The 15,345-nt window shown below is 42.2% G+C and overlaps 1 protein-coding gene across 5 annotated transcripts in view; it reads right to left on the bottom strand.

Annotated features, from left to right (window-relative positions):
- NR1H4 (nuclear receptor subfamily 1 group H member 4) overlaps positions 1 to 14,809 on the bottom strand; it is a gene marked incomplete at both ends in the record, with an annotated part of 60,310 nt that extends 45,501 nt beyond the window's left edge. For 3 of the 5 annotated variants that reach the window (XM_080936003.1, XM_080936004.1, XM_080936005.1), the window contains one exon: positions 14,743 to 14,809. In XM_080936003.1, coding sequence (XP_080792129.1) covers positions 14,743 to 14,809 — 67 coding nt within the window. Of the gene's footprint in view, positions 1 to 4,155; positions 4,265 to 14,742 lie in introns of those variants that run through there. The other 2 variants (XM_080936001.1, XM_080936002.1) reach the window with 1 other exon arrangement.
- Between the last annotated feature and the right edge of the window lie 536 nt (positions 14,810 to 15,345).

Genomic DNA, 15,345 nt, shown 5'->3' with positions numbered 1-15,345 from the left:
AGGCTCAGCATGCACAACCCTTTCTCTTCCAGACAGGTTTTCAATGTTGCAGCTTTTCTGTTTCTTGGGTATCCTGCTGTTTCCAGATCCCCTCATACCTCCTGAGCTTGGGCCCTTCCTCAGCATAGCCACTCTCCCCCAGAGCTCATTAAATCCATTTTCACAGGGTTACAAATAACACAGTGAGGACAACATTGCTCTGCCTGCCTTCTCTACTCTACATCTTAGCAGCCGTGGTCTGAGTTTAATTAAATGATGCCTAGAAACCATTCCTTATTACCCTGCCTGGGCCTCTCTTTGCCCATCTATAAAGAAAGGATATATGATCTTCTTTTCTTTCTATCTAAAAATCTCATAAGTATTAGACTTCTTTATGAATATTAGAATTCAGAACTCTTCTACAATGGCAAAGCAGAATGTCCACATATTAAAGAATGAGAATACATCCTACACTGACCCAGGAAATGACTGACCAAACACACAATATACAGTAGCTGCACAGAAATCAATTTTTCTCCTTTCATGCCCAACTTGTCTGGATCTTCCCCAGGGGCTGGGGCGGGGTGGGGGCAGAAATCAGTGCATCTGACTAACACAAAGGTTTTAGCAAAGCCACTTTGTTTTACGAGTACAAAGTAGAAGAACAAAGTATACCGTTATCATAGAAAAATGTGAGCAAAAGCCCAATCTATTCTGTAATCATATAACATGACTAAAACTCCAGAAGCAAATAGAATGTAAAGAACTGAAGGGTTCTAACACTGGTTTCACTTTTCCTAGATTTTGTCTCCTGACTTGTTCTCTCAATTCTTCTTCCACCCTGAGCCCAGCCTCCTATCATCACAAGAAGACTCAATTAGCACCAGAATCTGAATTCTGTAGAGTCCAGAGAAATGGCTAACTTTGCCTCCTCGTGTGACAGGTAGAGGTCTCCGAAGATTATTTCAGTAAAGTAAAATATCTACATAATCAAGGGAAAAAAAACAGAGCCCCAACTCAGGTTAGCTTATGGCATTAACATCATATCCCTTCCTGGAGCCATCTAAAATAAAACACAAAGTGGGTTGGGAGATGGCCCAGGCAGTCAAGTACCTACCACACACGAGTGAAGACCTACACTCCTCAAAACCATGTCAAAAAGCCAGAAGAACTCCAGGGTTCTTGATTCTGAGTCGATAGTAAGTCCAGCTAAGAGCTTGGAGCCAGAAAGGAGCCTGAGGCTAACTGTCCAGACAGCCCACTTGACAAGCTCCAGGCCAGTGAAAGACCTTGTCACAAGAAAACCCCTGCAGAACCAAGCAGAACCAGCGAGAGTACCGAAAACACCTGTGGTTGACCTCTGGCCTCCACATGCGTCCAAGCACACATATGCACACATGTGTGCACACACATGCACACAAGTATATAGCTTTTCCAAGGCTACAGATGATTGTATGCTAAAAAAAAAAAAAAAAAGTAAAACATTGCACACTGTGAGAATAGTATACATTGGTACCAACTAGTGCTCAAATGATACCCAGTTCTAGCATTTCACAGGTCACTGAATAACCACAGAGCACAGTGCTAAGTACCCAGCCAGTATAAAGATGAAGAATGGGTACAGCCAACATTTTCTAAATGGTTGGTCCAGAGAAACTTTTACTACATAATTGACTATGAGTCTTAACTCCCTGCACTTTATTACAATTTCTGTAGACCATAAACCCCTGCTCCGACCTTTCTTTCTCATTAGGTAATCCTTAGTTTAAAGTACAGATGTTGAGGGGAAAAAAGGGTTGACTCTGACGATCTTAGAAAGATCACATTGGTGATAACTAATTGATAATTATTCTCCCAGTCTATTCTAACGGCATAAGCATTGTGAAGTTTATTGCATCGTGTATAATGGACACTTGCTATTTGGCACACGCTGAACACACCATGAGCAAGATGGAAAATGCCCAGCCTTTTTTCTGTTTTTCCATTTGGTAACTAGAGGTGTCAAGGACAGGGCAAAAGTAACTAAATCACTAAGTGTTGGTTTGTATGATAGAGAAGTCGTGGAGGGGTTGAAGTGGACTAGCTGTAATTTAGAGTACCAGAGTTTGGTAGGATGAGAAACTCCAGAAGAGTTTAGGAAATGGTCTTTAATAGGAACACATAAGTAAACTGCAGGGGGTCAGAGGTGTCCCAGAAAACCAACTTCTGAATAGGGGCCTCTGTCTTTCCATAGACTGTCACCCAGAGACACTTTCTGAGTGGAAAGAATTTCTTACTTACAATATGACAGTCATTAACCACGTTAATGGACAATTGAGATGCAATTAGGAAAACTAAGGAAACGTGTTTTAAATGTATTTCATTCTCAGTAATTAGAAATCTTAATTAAATAATCATAAATGACCAATGACTGTCATATTCAACACGACAGCTCTAGGGAGTTTGTGAACAGAAAATAGGTTTACATGTTTGTGGTGCTACTTCAGTTAGAGTCGGCGTCTGGAGCAAATGATTCCCCTAACCCTCATTTGATTTTGGTTTGGTTTTGTTTTTTTTTACAGTTTTGTGGTTGTTGGTTTGATGTTTTAATTTACCTCCAATGCAGTTCTAAGCACAGCAAATGTTCATTACATATTTGTGGAACTGAATTGAGTGGGGAACTTGCTTTAACATATATCTTGTTTCGTAAGCCATGGCTTCTTAGCCAAATTGACATGGCTTCGTTTGTGAAGTTGTTTGCCATTCCCTGGGCCGGGACTTGGGACACAGGTGTTTCTCACGACTGTGTCAGCTGATGACCTCCTTCATGAGGCCTGCCCCAGTTCCCCCAGGTAGAACTAATCTCTCCTAACCTCTGTACACACTTCTAATGTAGCACTTATCAGAAGCATGAATAATCAGCCATAGTTGTCCACGGCCTTTATCTTCCACAGTAAACTTAAGGTGGTAATAAGAAACGAGTCTGTACTGTGTAGACAGGCAGACAGATGTGGACTCAGTTCACCTGCAAATTGCTAAACATGTGAATGTGGAGACGACATTGAACTTCTCTTAGCTTCTGTTTCTGTCTCCATAAAGCTGTAGAAATGAGCCGTTAAGGGCAGAGGCTGCAGGAAGTGAGGAAGGACTAAGGCAAGGAACGTAAATTGCGTTCTCCACATAGAGCCAACCTCCAGTGCATTCTGCCTAGTTTGCTGTTGTGCCTAGTCTGTGAACTCTGAGGAAAACATTAGATTATATGCCCTCTTCTAGCATTTCTGGCCCTGAACACAGTGCCTGGCACATAATAAACATTAAACAAACATGTGTTAAAATAGAAGGGAGTAGAAAGTTTGCTTGCCAAGCCATGTAAGTAATTTCTATTTCTAAATACAGTGTCAGCCACTTTGAAACACTACTCTTAAGTCAAATGAGTGGCCGCCAGGTCTATGATCAAAAGTATGCGCTTTGCTGTAGTTACTGGGGAAATGATTAGCAGTTAATTTTTGATGGAAGTTTAGAAAGTTTATGTTTTGAGAAAAACCAATGCATTAGACTGTCTTTTCATGGTAATGTATATTTTAACTCAGAGGAAAAAAAAAATGTGTCCTAAGCGTAAATCTCAATTTTATCTATCGTACTTGCTAGAAAACACTGGAAGAAAGACGAGACAGAACTAGTTCATTAAATCTATAGTTCTTTTTCTGGTTTCTACGTTTCTACCACATGCTAAAGTCATGACCCTTGCACATACTTATGCATGGTGACTGAATCCAAATTCCACAAAACAAATTTATCTTTACTCCTGGGTAGGTGCATTAACGGTTTCTTTATTCTCCTCTGGCTTTTAATGCTGGTCTCAAGACACCAGACAAGTGTCAGAACTTAGTGACACTGAGGATCAGCATTTTAAAGTCACACTAATGAGTGTCACACTTTAACTTTCTTCAAGTGTCCACCGACATCAATGTTAACACTTGACTGACTTGAAAGAATAGCACCAGCTTGGCCTGTTACCCCTATGAGATACTCACGTACTTAGAACTACAGAAATCAACCACTCCCATCCCCAGTCTTCTCGGCTTGTCTGGGCCTCCCTCTGACAGAGACCTATGGCTTTGGTCTCTAACTAGAGACCCCTACATTTCCCCAATTCGGTAAGAGATTCTACGCAAAGACGCCAGTGTAGTGACGTACCTTTAGCCGGCTTCACACTCATCCCGTCCGGCACAAATCCTGACAGCCGGTGGCTGTGGTGAAGACTAATCTGAATTGGATTTTCTAAACCCTGAAACTGCATCACCATCCTTAGCTTCCTCACAGCAACTGAGAAGGAGCCGAGCTAAGAAGTGGCAGGGGCCAGAGGTTGGTGTGGTTTACTGATTAACCTCATCGCTGAGCGGAATATTTGTAAATGTTTATGAGAAAAGTCCTCAATGCCAAATTGCCTAGTAAGCTGGAAACTGGTGTCTTAGATAAACATTTTGGGGAGCCCTTTCCCAGCCTAAGAACTTTTAGAGGGTAAATTTCTGTTCACTGCCTCTAAGACTGGTTGGAGGTCAAACACCACACTGATTGATCTTTACCTTTATAACCAATATGCATTTGTAATGGCAGAAGCACTAAGAAATAAGACTTCACAGTAAGCCTGAGAAGCCTACCACGAACCTGGAGAAATAGGTTTGTATAGTAATATGTGAAAAATTGTCCCATCCACACTCCAGTTTGTATGTTGAAATCCTAGCCCCGAGAACCTTACAGAGTGACCTCATTTAGCAATTCAACTATGGCTCATGTCCTTATGAGAGAGGAGAGAGGGAGGGAGGGAGGGAGGGAGAGAAGGAGGGAGAAAGAGAGGGAGAGGGGGAGGGAGGGAGGGAGAGAGAGAGGGAGGAAGGGAGGGAGAGAAGGAGGGAGGGAGGGAGAAACACCTGTGGATGGAAAATGAAGCAAAGAGACAAACATGGTTTTGTTAAGCCAAAAAGAAAGATCTAGAAGGATTCCTTCCTGGGAGTCTAAGGGAGAGCTGGACTTCTGGCTTTTAAGTCAATACATTTTGTTTTTTAATCCATGCAGCTTACGATATTCAGGCACAGTAGCCAAAACCAAAATTAATAAATTTAATAAACCCAATCTTTCCTGATATTTACAAGGTTTTAGATCATGAGCACTTACATAGGCCTTTTCTGCCTTTATTTCCTCATTTAAGAAAAAAAGATTGAGCCAGGGTGGGGGTAGCACACACCTTGAATCCTAGCACTCAGGAGGCAGAGGCAGGTGAATTTCCATGTGTTCAAGCCCCGCCTGATCTACAGATCGAGTTCAAGGACAGCTAGGTCTACACAGAGAAATCCTGTCTCAAAAAACAAAACAGAAAAAGTTGGTCTTTATTTTGTGCTGTATATATGGGTCTTTTGCTGGCATCTACGTTACTGACACATGTATCGCTGGTGCTCAAGGGGGCAGAAGAGAAGCTGGATTTTTCAGAACTGGAGTTTTAGAAGGTTGTGAACACGTGAGTGCCAGGAACCAATCTTGGGTCCCCTGAAGGAGCAACAGGTGTTCATCATGAGCCAGATCATAGTCATGTCTGACTTAAATAAAAAAATATGAAAATACCATAAGTACATTGGGGGCTGGTGTCATTGCCCTGATATTTGTACTAACACAGTTTGGAATTGTAACTTGGCTTCCTTATTGGACAGAAACAGTTCCATTTTTTAAAAAAGTGTACATAATTTCTGAATGTCAACTTTAAGCCTTTGCAGTGATGTTGTTGTTCCTGAGAAAGTGTTAGCAGAGGACCCAGTATGCTCAGGTTTGGTTTCAGGCATAGCACTACGAGGCATCTATGTAACTTTCAGTAAGTCTCTGGGCTGCTGTGGGCCCCATTTGTCTGCATCACCAGATGGAGAAATAGAGATAACATCCCTGCCTACACCCTTCACAGGCTTGCTGTGAAGATAAAATGAGTTAATCAACATGAAAGCAAATTCAGAGACAAAGGTGATACCTGCCCTAATTGCCGGCAGCCCCACAGCCTTCACTGGTGTCCAAAGTATATTAGTGTGTTATCTCGGGAGCCTCACTTCTACCCTATGTGACAGCATTTTAGTAATGAGGCCCACAGTCTTTGACTTTATCTTACAGAGGATGAACGGCAACTCAGTGAGGTTAAGTAACTTGTGTATAGTTTAGAGGGGATGAAGCAGAGACCTTTGACTTCAGGATCAGAATCTGAGGATTGAAAGATTAAGGCATATTAGCATCACTCCCTGTAGGACTTCGGTGTGTCAGGAGATGGGGAAAAAATACAAGTGTAGGAACAGAGAGGTGACTGGTAGAGCACTGTCAAGGGACACCACCACTGTGCTCTTGACCTCACAGCAGCTGAGCTCTCTGGCACAAGACCTGCACGAGATTGGATCAGACTCATTTATCATTGGGGAGAGGGGCCATTGTGCCCACCCACTAGGTCCTATAGGCAGATAAAGGTAGTTGAGCAGAGGATGTTCTCAGGGACATATACCTCCCTGAACACCCATAGGCACTCAATGATCACTGAGGGAGGAAGAGAGATTTTCTTCAATGGCTTAGATAACTTCTGGCAATAGATTGACACTCTTTTGTAAATAATCCCTTACCCAGGACTTGTAAATAGCTTTAATAAAACTTATTGTATCATTAATGTAAAAAGACATGAGTGTAAAAGAGAGATTAACTGGGTGTTTTAGTTAGGGTTTTATGGCTGTGAAGAGACACCGTGACCACAGCAACTCTTATAAAGACAAACATTTAATTGGGGCTGGCTTACAGTTTCAGAGGTTCAGTCCATTATCATCATGGTAGGAAGCATGGCAGCCTGCAGGCCAACATGGTGCTGGAGAAGGAGCTAAGAGTTATACACTGGGATCCATGAACAGCAGGAAGAAACAGTGACACAGTGGCCAGGCTTGAGCATCGGAGACTTCAGAGACCACCCTGTCATGACCTCCAACAAAGTCACACATACTATAACAAAGCTACACCTACTCCAACTAATCCATACCTCCTGCTAGTACCACTCCCTATGAGACTATGGGAGTCATTTCTATTCAAACCATGACACTGGGGTATCAGCAAGAATGCTGGGGGAGGTGAATGGAGAATAAAGAATAAAGAGTGACAGGTAATAAAAAAATAAAAATTCATTATATATGTATATACATGAAGATTCCACCATAAAACCCATAATTATATATAACCAACATATGCTAATAGAAATGTTAGGCAATAAGAAACTAGCAATTAGTAGCTCCAGGAAACCCTTGTCCCCAAGTAAGACTCACACACAAGAAGGACTGATTCCCTCCATCCTCCCTAAAAGAATAAATTGCTTCCTGTTAACCACTCCTTTTTTGATTTCCCAGGAAGGTGTGCTATCTGGGACAGGAGCCACTAGGGATGCTTGCATCTGTGGCTCTGATTTCTTTTTTAGGTTTTTCATCTCCAGGGTTGTATCTTTTTGTGTCTTCTTTATTGTTTCTATTTCCATTTTCAATTTCTTCATCTGTTTGGTTGTGCTTTCCTGTAGTTCTTTGAGTTCTGAGTGATTTTTGTGTTTCCTCTTTAAAAGCTTCTATTTGTTTATGTGTGTCCTCCCGTGCTTGTTTAAGGGAGTTATTCATGCTCTTCTCAAAGATCTCCATCATCGTCATGAGGTATGATTTCAGGTCTGAGTCTTCTTTTTGTGGAGTGTTTGGCAATCCACTGCTTGCTGTGGTGGGAGAGCTGGGTTCTGATGTTGCCAGGTTGTCTTGGTTTCCATTGCTTAAGTTCTTTTGTTTTCCTCTTGCCATCTTGTTGTCGGTGATTATACGTGGTCTTGTCAGTGACTGACACCTGTCTCTCCTTGGATCTGAGGGCCTGTGGGCTCAGGAAGAAAATTGCTTCTGAGTATTCGGCTTTTAGTGGGCAAGCAGTGAGTTCTGGTAGCAGTGACTCAGCTCTGTCTTTGTCGGCTCAGGTGTGGGAGCTCTTGTGAGCCTGTTCTGGGAGCTCAGCCCTCTGCTTACAGGTCCTGAGTACTACTGGCAGGGACCTGGCTCTTTCTCTAGGAAAAAAATGGACCCTTTTCCAGATAGCACAGTACTTTCTGCTCTCTGAGAACTCCCGGTGTGCTCTTCCTGGACCTATGTGCCAGGCTCCCCTCTGGTCCAGGTGTATGAGGGTCTGTAGAGTTGAACTTCAAGCACTGCCTTTCCTAGGCAGACCCCGGTTCCCACTGACAAGGGCCTGTGACTTACTGTGGGTCTGTGTGTTTAGTCCACAAGCACAGGCTTTCCGGGCAGATCCTGAGTCCCTCTGCCAGAGGTCCTGTCCTTACTGTGGGTCGGAGGGGCACCTTTACCATGAGCTCCACCTAACCCTGTCTGTGCTTTGGAAACTCACAGCGCAATCTCACCAGGCCTGTGTCCCTGGATCTCTGGGAGATCCACTGGCTAAGTCCACATGAACTTGAATAAGTAGAGGTGGCTCCTGAGTCACGCGACTCGTGCTTCAGCGTTCCACAGGTGGACAGTGTTTGCTGCTCTGGACAAAAGTAGATTCGGGACATGTCCAGCATCATACCACGTTCTGTGGGACAGCATAGGTATAGATTGTACAAACCAGTATGAACAGTGGCCCAACCACTGGGCATCTGCTGTGACGGGGTAGAAGAGAAGTCCCGGAGCAAAGACTGGCAGTGCTTGTCTAAGCACTCTGCTACAGAAGAGCTCTGACCAGCATTCTGTGATACAGTCTTATTGAAAACACTTTCTCATTGCTTAGCAGCTTAGACTCTGAGAGTCCACAAGGGTCCGAGTTAGTTGGCTCTGTTGGTTTTTCTATGAAATCCCTATTCCCCTTCAGGGCCTTCCACCCTTCCCCAAACTCTTCCATAAGAGTCCCCGAGCTCTATTAGGTCCCCCAACAACTGGAGCAAGGCTGTCCCAAAAGCTGTATCCTGCCTGTGGAATCCATTCCCAATAGGGTTGCCTTGTTTGGCTTCACTGGGAGAGGATGTGCCCAACCCTGCAGAGACTTGATGCACCAGGGTGGGGGGGATACAGGGGGGATGGGAGGGGTAGACTCTGTGTAGTGACCAGGATATTAAATAAATAAATAAATAAATAAATAAATAAATAAATAAATAAATAAGAAGAAAAGAAAATGCTTTCTCCTCTGAGAAGGTGACTAGAGGTGCTCTCTTAGCTGAGAACCCTCAGGCGCCAGATCCAGTACTTGTCCTAACTATATTTTGGTGGTCTACTTGCTGTTTAAAGGACTGTGAATTGGATTGTTTGACATCTTTAAATATCTACTCCCTCTCCATAAACGGGTAATAGTAATGACAGGTGTCCCAGAGGAGTCTCTGTGAGAATTAATGTCAACAGCAAATACATTGCAGACAGTTACAATGCCCCTGGCTTTGGGGGATGGGGGAGTGTACTTAATGAATGAGACCAGTGACTTTCACAGAATGACGGGATGTGTCTGAACCACAGACAAGAGGATGACAGGGATAGAAGTGAACCAGGAAGTCTGCTTCAAAAATATATCAAGTAGCTGGGTATGGAATCCTAGTATTTAGGAAATGGAGACCTATGTATCGGGAATCCAAGGCCATCTTTAACTACACAAGGCGATCCAAACTACATGCAACTGTTCTCAGAAAAATGGCCATCATTCCAGCTCTTCTCGCTGCAGTCAATTTGTTTGGGATCTGAGTCTGTGTTTACTCTCTTTCAGCTTGGCACCCCGAAGAATCTGCTTCTTATTCTACAAGGATGAGAGCTAAACTGTAGAATTTAGAAGAATCACCCAGCAGCTGGCCAACTTGGCTATAACTCTCCATCTCGAGGCATGCACGCCTTTACCAAAGTAAGCACGCCCCAGCTGAACGAAGCAGCGATCCACACTGTAAGAAAAAAGGGCTTACTTGGTATCTTGCCTTGACCCATTCCTAAACTTCATGAATAAAAGACAGGATATGAGATTTCCTGAGAGAGGAAAAGATAAAGCCACGGGGAACTAGCAAAAACCTTTAGAGACTGTTCAGAGCTGTGGAAGAGTTAAGGATGAGCAAAAATGGTTAAGGCCAGGATAGCTCAGTGACTGAGAGCTTGCCTAGAGTGAGTAAGGTTTTGGGTTCGATCCCTAGCACTGGAAAAGGAACACAAAGAAAAGAGAAGGACCAAACAGACTTTTAGGTCTAGTTCTCGCCACAAGTTAGAACCACATTCGCTTGAGCTGAGCTCAGTGGAATGGAAAAATCCTGGAAATCAAATGTCAGAAATACTCTGTAAATCCTCATCTCAAGAATTTTAATTGTATTTAATTGTATTTTTGGGACATCTGGATGGTTCTGTAACATCTGGAAGAGTCTTTTAATTGAAGTGCACAGCTTTAGCAAGAACCAGATTCCAAAGTGCACATTCGCTAATTAAACATAAAGTGTGCCCCAAGGAGGACATAAACAGCTTCGTGGCTTTATAAATAAAGCAAGGAGGAATAACCAAAGGTGACAGAATGCATGAGGTCTACCTACTGCTCCTTGCTGGGCTTCACTGTAGTGTGCAGACTTGGGGAGAATATTAGGCAAAATTATACATACATATACATATATACATATATATACATGAAGTCCAAAGTTGTCATTATTACAGTAACACAGTATGATGGGAGGGTGAAGAGAGAGAGGGGGTTGGAGAGAGAGAAAAGGGGGGGAACTTCCTTCTTTGAAGGAGTGGACTAGTGTTCATCATTTCCACAATTTTACATTGTGACCCATGGCAGTCAAGTTCCAGATTAGCCATGACATTTTGTGAGTTTCTAGAACGATCTCTCTCTGTGTCTCTCTTTCGGCATTCACACAGGACAAACCTGAAGTCAGAGAGTCCCACTTGCCTCTGATTTTAATTCCCTCGGTTGTACTGCCCCCTCCCCACTTGTGCGTCCTCCCCAGTAGCACAGAGCTGAGTGGTTGAGACATGCTTTCAGCTCCATGAGCGTGCGTCCCGGGGATGCCAGGCCACTCTTGCCTCTGCAATCCTCCCCTGTCATTAAGAATTCGATCTTTCCAGTTCTGTGGGGGATTTGGTTTCTAAAATGTACTAAAATAAAACACGGGTTTTAATTAGTATACTACTCTATGTGCTGAACTGCAGGAAACCATGGACTTTGCCATTATTGCTTTTTATTGGGCACTAATTACATAAAACCTTGCCTTCTTTCATCAGAGATGCCCCTTTTAAGCCATTAAATTGATCTTTGACCAAGTTTCCAGTCTGCAGGCTCTCCCAGGGGAAAGGAGACTTATCTCTGAGGTCATCTCGTCTTTCCATTCCTTACCCTCCATGGGGATCTGCTTACCAATGGGCTAGGTTTCCATCTGGGTCTAATAGGAGGCAGAATTAGTTCAAGGATCCTAGGGAGGTGGATCCTGAAATTTTATATCATATTGTCCACGCATTTTCTTTTACTTCCTTCTGATGCTAGTATCAGAGTGCATTGGCCCACCCCAACTCTGAGCTGTGTTTTCTAACACCACAGGGGGTGACAATTCGGCTTGAATATATGAACAGTCTACAACCCTGAGAGAGTTGGTGTCCTAGGACCTTCAGCTAACGAAGCCAGCTATTAAATGCCCACTTTGAAATGCCCCAATGGTCCCAGTTCACTTTGCCTATGACAACGATCTAGAAACCTCACCTCCAATTGGTATTCTCTCCTTCCCTCTCCCATTAGCCTATCCCTTCATACCTAAAATGGCTGCACATAGTCCCTCTTTCAGACCTGCTTTTGGTATTTCCCCATCATCTTAAGCAAAGCCTTTGGGGAGTAGAAGAAGCTGCAAGCTGCCATTAGGAAGGTCAGCAGTGCCTCCAGGACCTGTTAATAGACTCATAGGTGTTTGTCTTGAGAACAGTCACCTTCCCAATATCTCAAGGTTGGGATTTTACTATTATAAAGGTTTCACTTTAGAGTAACTTGAATATAAGATAAATAACCACTTCTCTAGTGTTTCTATTGTCCTAAGTAAAAAATGTGAAGGTAAGACCTTCTCAAGCTCAGTCCAGACTTGCTAATTCTTTCTTCTAGAATATTCTTCATTTCACAGCTTTCAGTATTGAGTCAACTGTCACTTCCACAGAAGTCTTCATTAAAGCTGTTAAGGCAGCCCATCCTTCCAGTCACTATGATATCACCCTACCTTGCTATTTTCTAACAGTCCCCCTATTCTTTCTAACACTTACCTGGTATTAATTTTTGAGCTTACTTATGAGCATACTAATTGCATTTTCATTCTCCACTAATATCCTCTGCTTTATGTTTTGCTTTATTCCAATGCCCCGGGCAACATCAGTGCTCAACATCTGAATACAGGAAATGATAGCTATCCCATATTCTTGTCATCAAATTTACTTGCTCTTATAACACCACAGGCTTTAAGTATACAAACCATTGGAAGGAGTTTACCTCCCTGGTCAGTTGGACCCATATGTTTCTAGGTCTCTGTCATAACTTAAAATGCAAGAGTGAGGAGACAGGAGCTGTGGGCTATTCATCCATGGCAAACAATCTGTGCACTGATGTGCCACAGCCTAAACTTGGGGAGGGGCCATAGTACCCACCAGTGCCTTCTGGATAAGAAAATGGAGAAGCAGGATGAAGGACTGTGTTTTCTCCTTTAGCCCAAATATGTTGAGTGCGGTATGACTGAGGCCCCAGAAGAAACGGTTTTGGAAAGAATGCTTGGGGCTTGCTCTGGAGCAGTGGTTCTCACCCTTTCTAATTCTTCAGTCCTTTAATACAGTTCTTCATATTAGCCCCGCAACCATAAAATCATTTCACTACTACTTCATAACTGTAATATTGCTACTGTTATGAATTATAATGTAAACATTGATATGCAGGGTATCTTATATGTGATACCCCCTAAAGGATCACAACCCCATATTTATGTATGTATATATGTATATATGTGTATAATGTGTGTAGTTATATACATAGAGTTATACACATACTTATATATGTATACATGTATGTATAAGTACACATACACCACACACACACACCAAAGCCACAACACAAAAAAGCAAAAGTTGCAACACACGCTTTGCTATCATTGGCAGGTGCAGCTAATCTGACAGAACCTTCTAGCCTTTACTCTTTAAGGTCAGTCTTGTACCTGGGGTGTAAAGCTGGACCAGCATGTAAGCAAAAATCTACATTTTCCTCTCCCTGTGTAAACTGGAGCCCAAGATGACTCATTCTGAACAATGTTAAGACTAGCAAATTTCAGTTGACCACTGTAAAAATCCTAGGGAAGGAAGTGGTAGTTTTTCTTTGAAAAACAATTGTGAGGGGAGTTTTGCTTCATCTATGATGTACAGTAGTAATCCTAATTGTTCTGTGAATTCTGGCTGGCAGAGCACAAATTCTCCAGATCTCCATGTGTTGATTTTTCTAAGGCAGTAGACAAGAGCAGGCTAGAACAAATGGTCAAGTGATCAGAAGTGGAGGCCCAACCTTGGACTGCTCAAAACTGACCCACAGGATGGAAGCCTACTGGAAGAAATAAGACGCAAGGATGGTGTGTCAAAATTGGCATTTCACAAACAATTACTGCCGTGTGTGCTTTCTCTGAGAACTAGTGGTCAACATCTCCTTTCTCCCCTTTAAGCCTCTTGAATGCCTGCTCCCTGGTATTTACTAATAGATTGCTATTGATCTGGTATTCAAAGGATAAAGGAAACACAGTTGCTGTCATTGAATGCTCTGACACATCTGGGTAGGCAGATGTGTAGGTAGGCAATGTGAGTACTACCCCACTTGTTGGAAATGCATCAATTATTACTATATAAAAATAATGGCTAGTAGATGATAGAGCAGCACTGGACAAGTTCTCTTAGGGATGTCTGACACCAACTAAGGGACCATGCCTTAACACATCTCACTTGGTAAGATTTCAAGTTTTTTGTTGTTGTTGTTTTGTTTTTTACTATTTTTATCATCAGAGTCTATCATGATCTATGAAGTGCTGAATAGGAACTGGGGAGCAATCTAGCCTCAGGGAACGTAAGTTATACAGAGGGAAGTCATGAAAAAAAGTGGCAGAATGCTCCCCACCTCACCCAAAACATGCCCTCATTTGGACTCTCTACTAATGTTGTCAGTTGAACTTTTTATACTTAGATGGTCTTCATAAATGCATAAAGTGGGGCAATATATTATTTTATGGTGTTATCTGGTTACAGATCTACTTAAAACTACTTAGTACAATTTGTCCTCAACCTAGTTTAAATGACTAATCATGACACTGTGCCATAGATTTCCCCAGCATGGGAGGAACAGTGGGAGGAACCTTAGTGCCGAGCACTAAGTGACTTCAGCCTTTAATAGGTATCACATTAAGCCATAAGCATTATGATTTCATTCTTTAATACCTGTTATAATAATACGAGGATTTTCTCTAGATCGCAAAGTAATTTTTATTTCCTACTCAGTTAATTATCTAGTCTCAAGGCTGTGGCAACCCACAAGGCAGAGACTGACAGTCCCTGTCTATTAAAGAAAAGGGGGTGGGAAGAGATAAAGCGCACTGAGTTCAATGAATCCAAAGTACAACCCGGCTGAAGAGTTCACATTTATTGAGCACTTAGAAGAAGCAAGATTGTTTTCTCAAACTCATTGCGGAGGCTTTCTTCCGACGTGGTTAGTTTTGTTGGACCCCTATCTAAAATCAATTTGACAACTTACCAAATAAGTTTTCAGAAAGAGAAAATTCATCCGTGGCCTGTAAATGGGAGTGCCCGATCAGATTCATTTTGGATACCACTCAAACTTCTCCACTTGAGAATGTGCTTCCGGGATGGTGGTCTTCAGATAAGAGCCCTGGAAGGCAAAGACACAGACAAGTTCCTGGTTGCGATACAGTGTCAAGAATTACTCAAGAAAAACAGAGAGAAAGCAGTTGGACATACAGATGTCCAAATGGTTCCTCTGTAGAGATTTTTCTATACTTTTCTGTATGTATTTTCTTAATTTTATGATTATATCTCACTTGAGCTTAAAAATGTTCAAGTTATATGCCTTCAGATGAGATATTTTTCAGTTTAATATTTCATGTGGGTTTTTATTTAAATTCCAGTATTTGGGGACTTAGGCAAGATGTGATAACATTTAGGTTTTGCCTTTACTTCTTTTATATATAGAAAGAAAAACCATATATAAGAGGTTTAATTTTTTAAAAAGGGTCATCTTTGACTTATTTTCTAAACTTTATTTAAAAGTCAAACAGGGTTGTGCAAAAAATAGTAGTTTCATGGTGCTTCTTAATAGAATTTCTTTGGTTATTTACAG

The sequence above is a fragment of the Micromys minutus genome (assembly GCF_963924665.1).
Source record: "Micromys minutus genome assembly, chromosome: 22".
Classification (NCBI taxonomy): domain Eukaryota; kingdom Metazoa; phylum Chordata; class Mammalia; order Rodentia; family Muridae; genus Micromys; species Micromys minutus.
The sequence above is the reverse complement of the archived record's forward strand: the minus strand, read 5'-3'. Positions and strand labels throughout refer to the sequence as shown.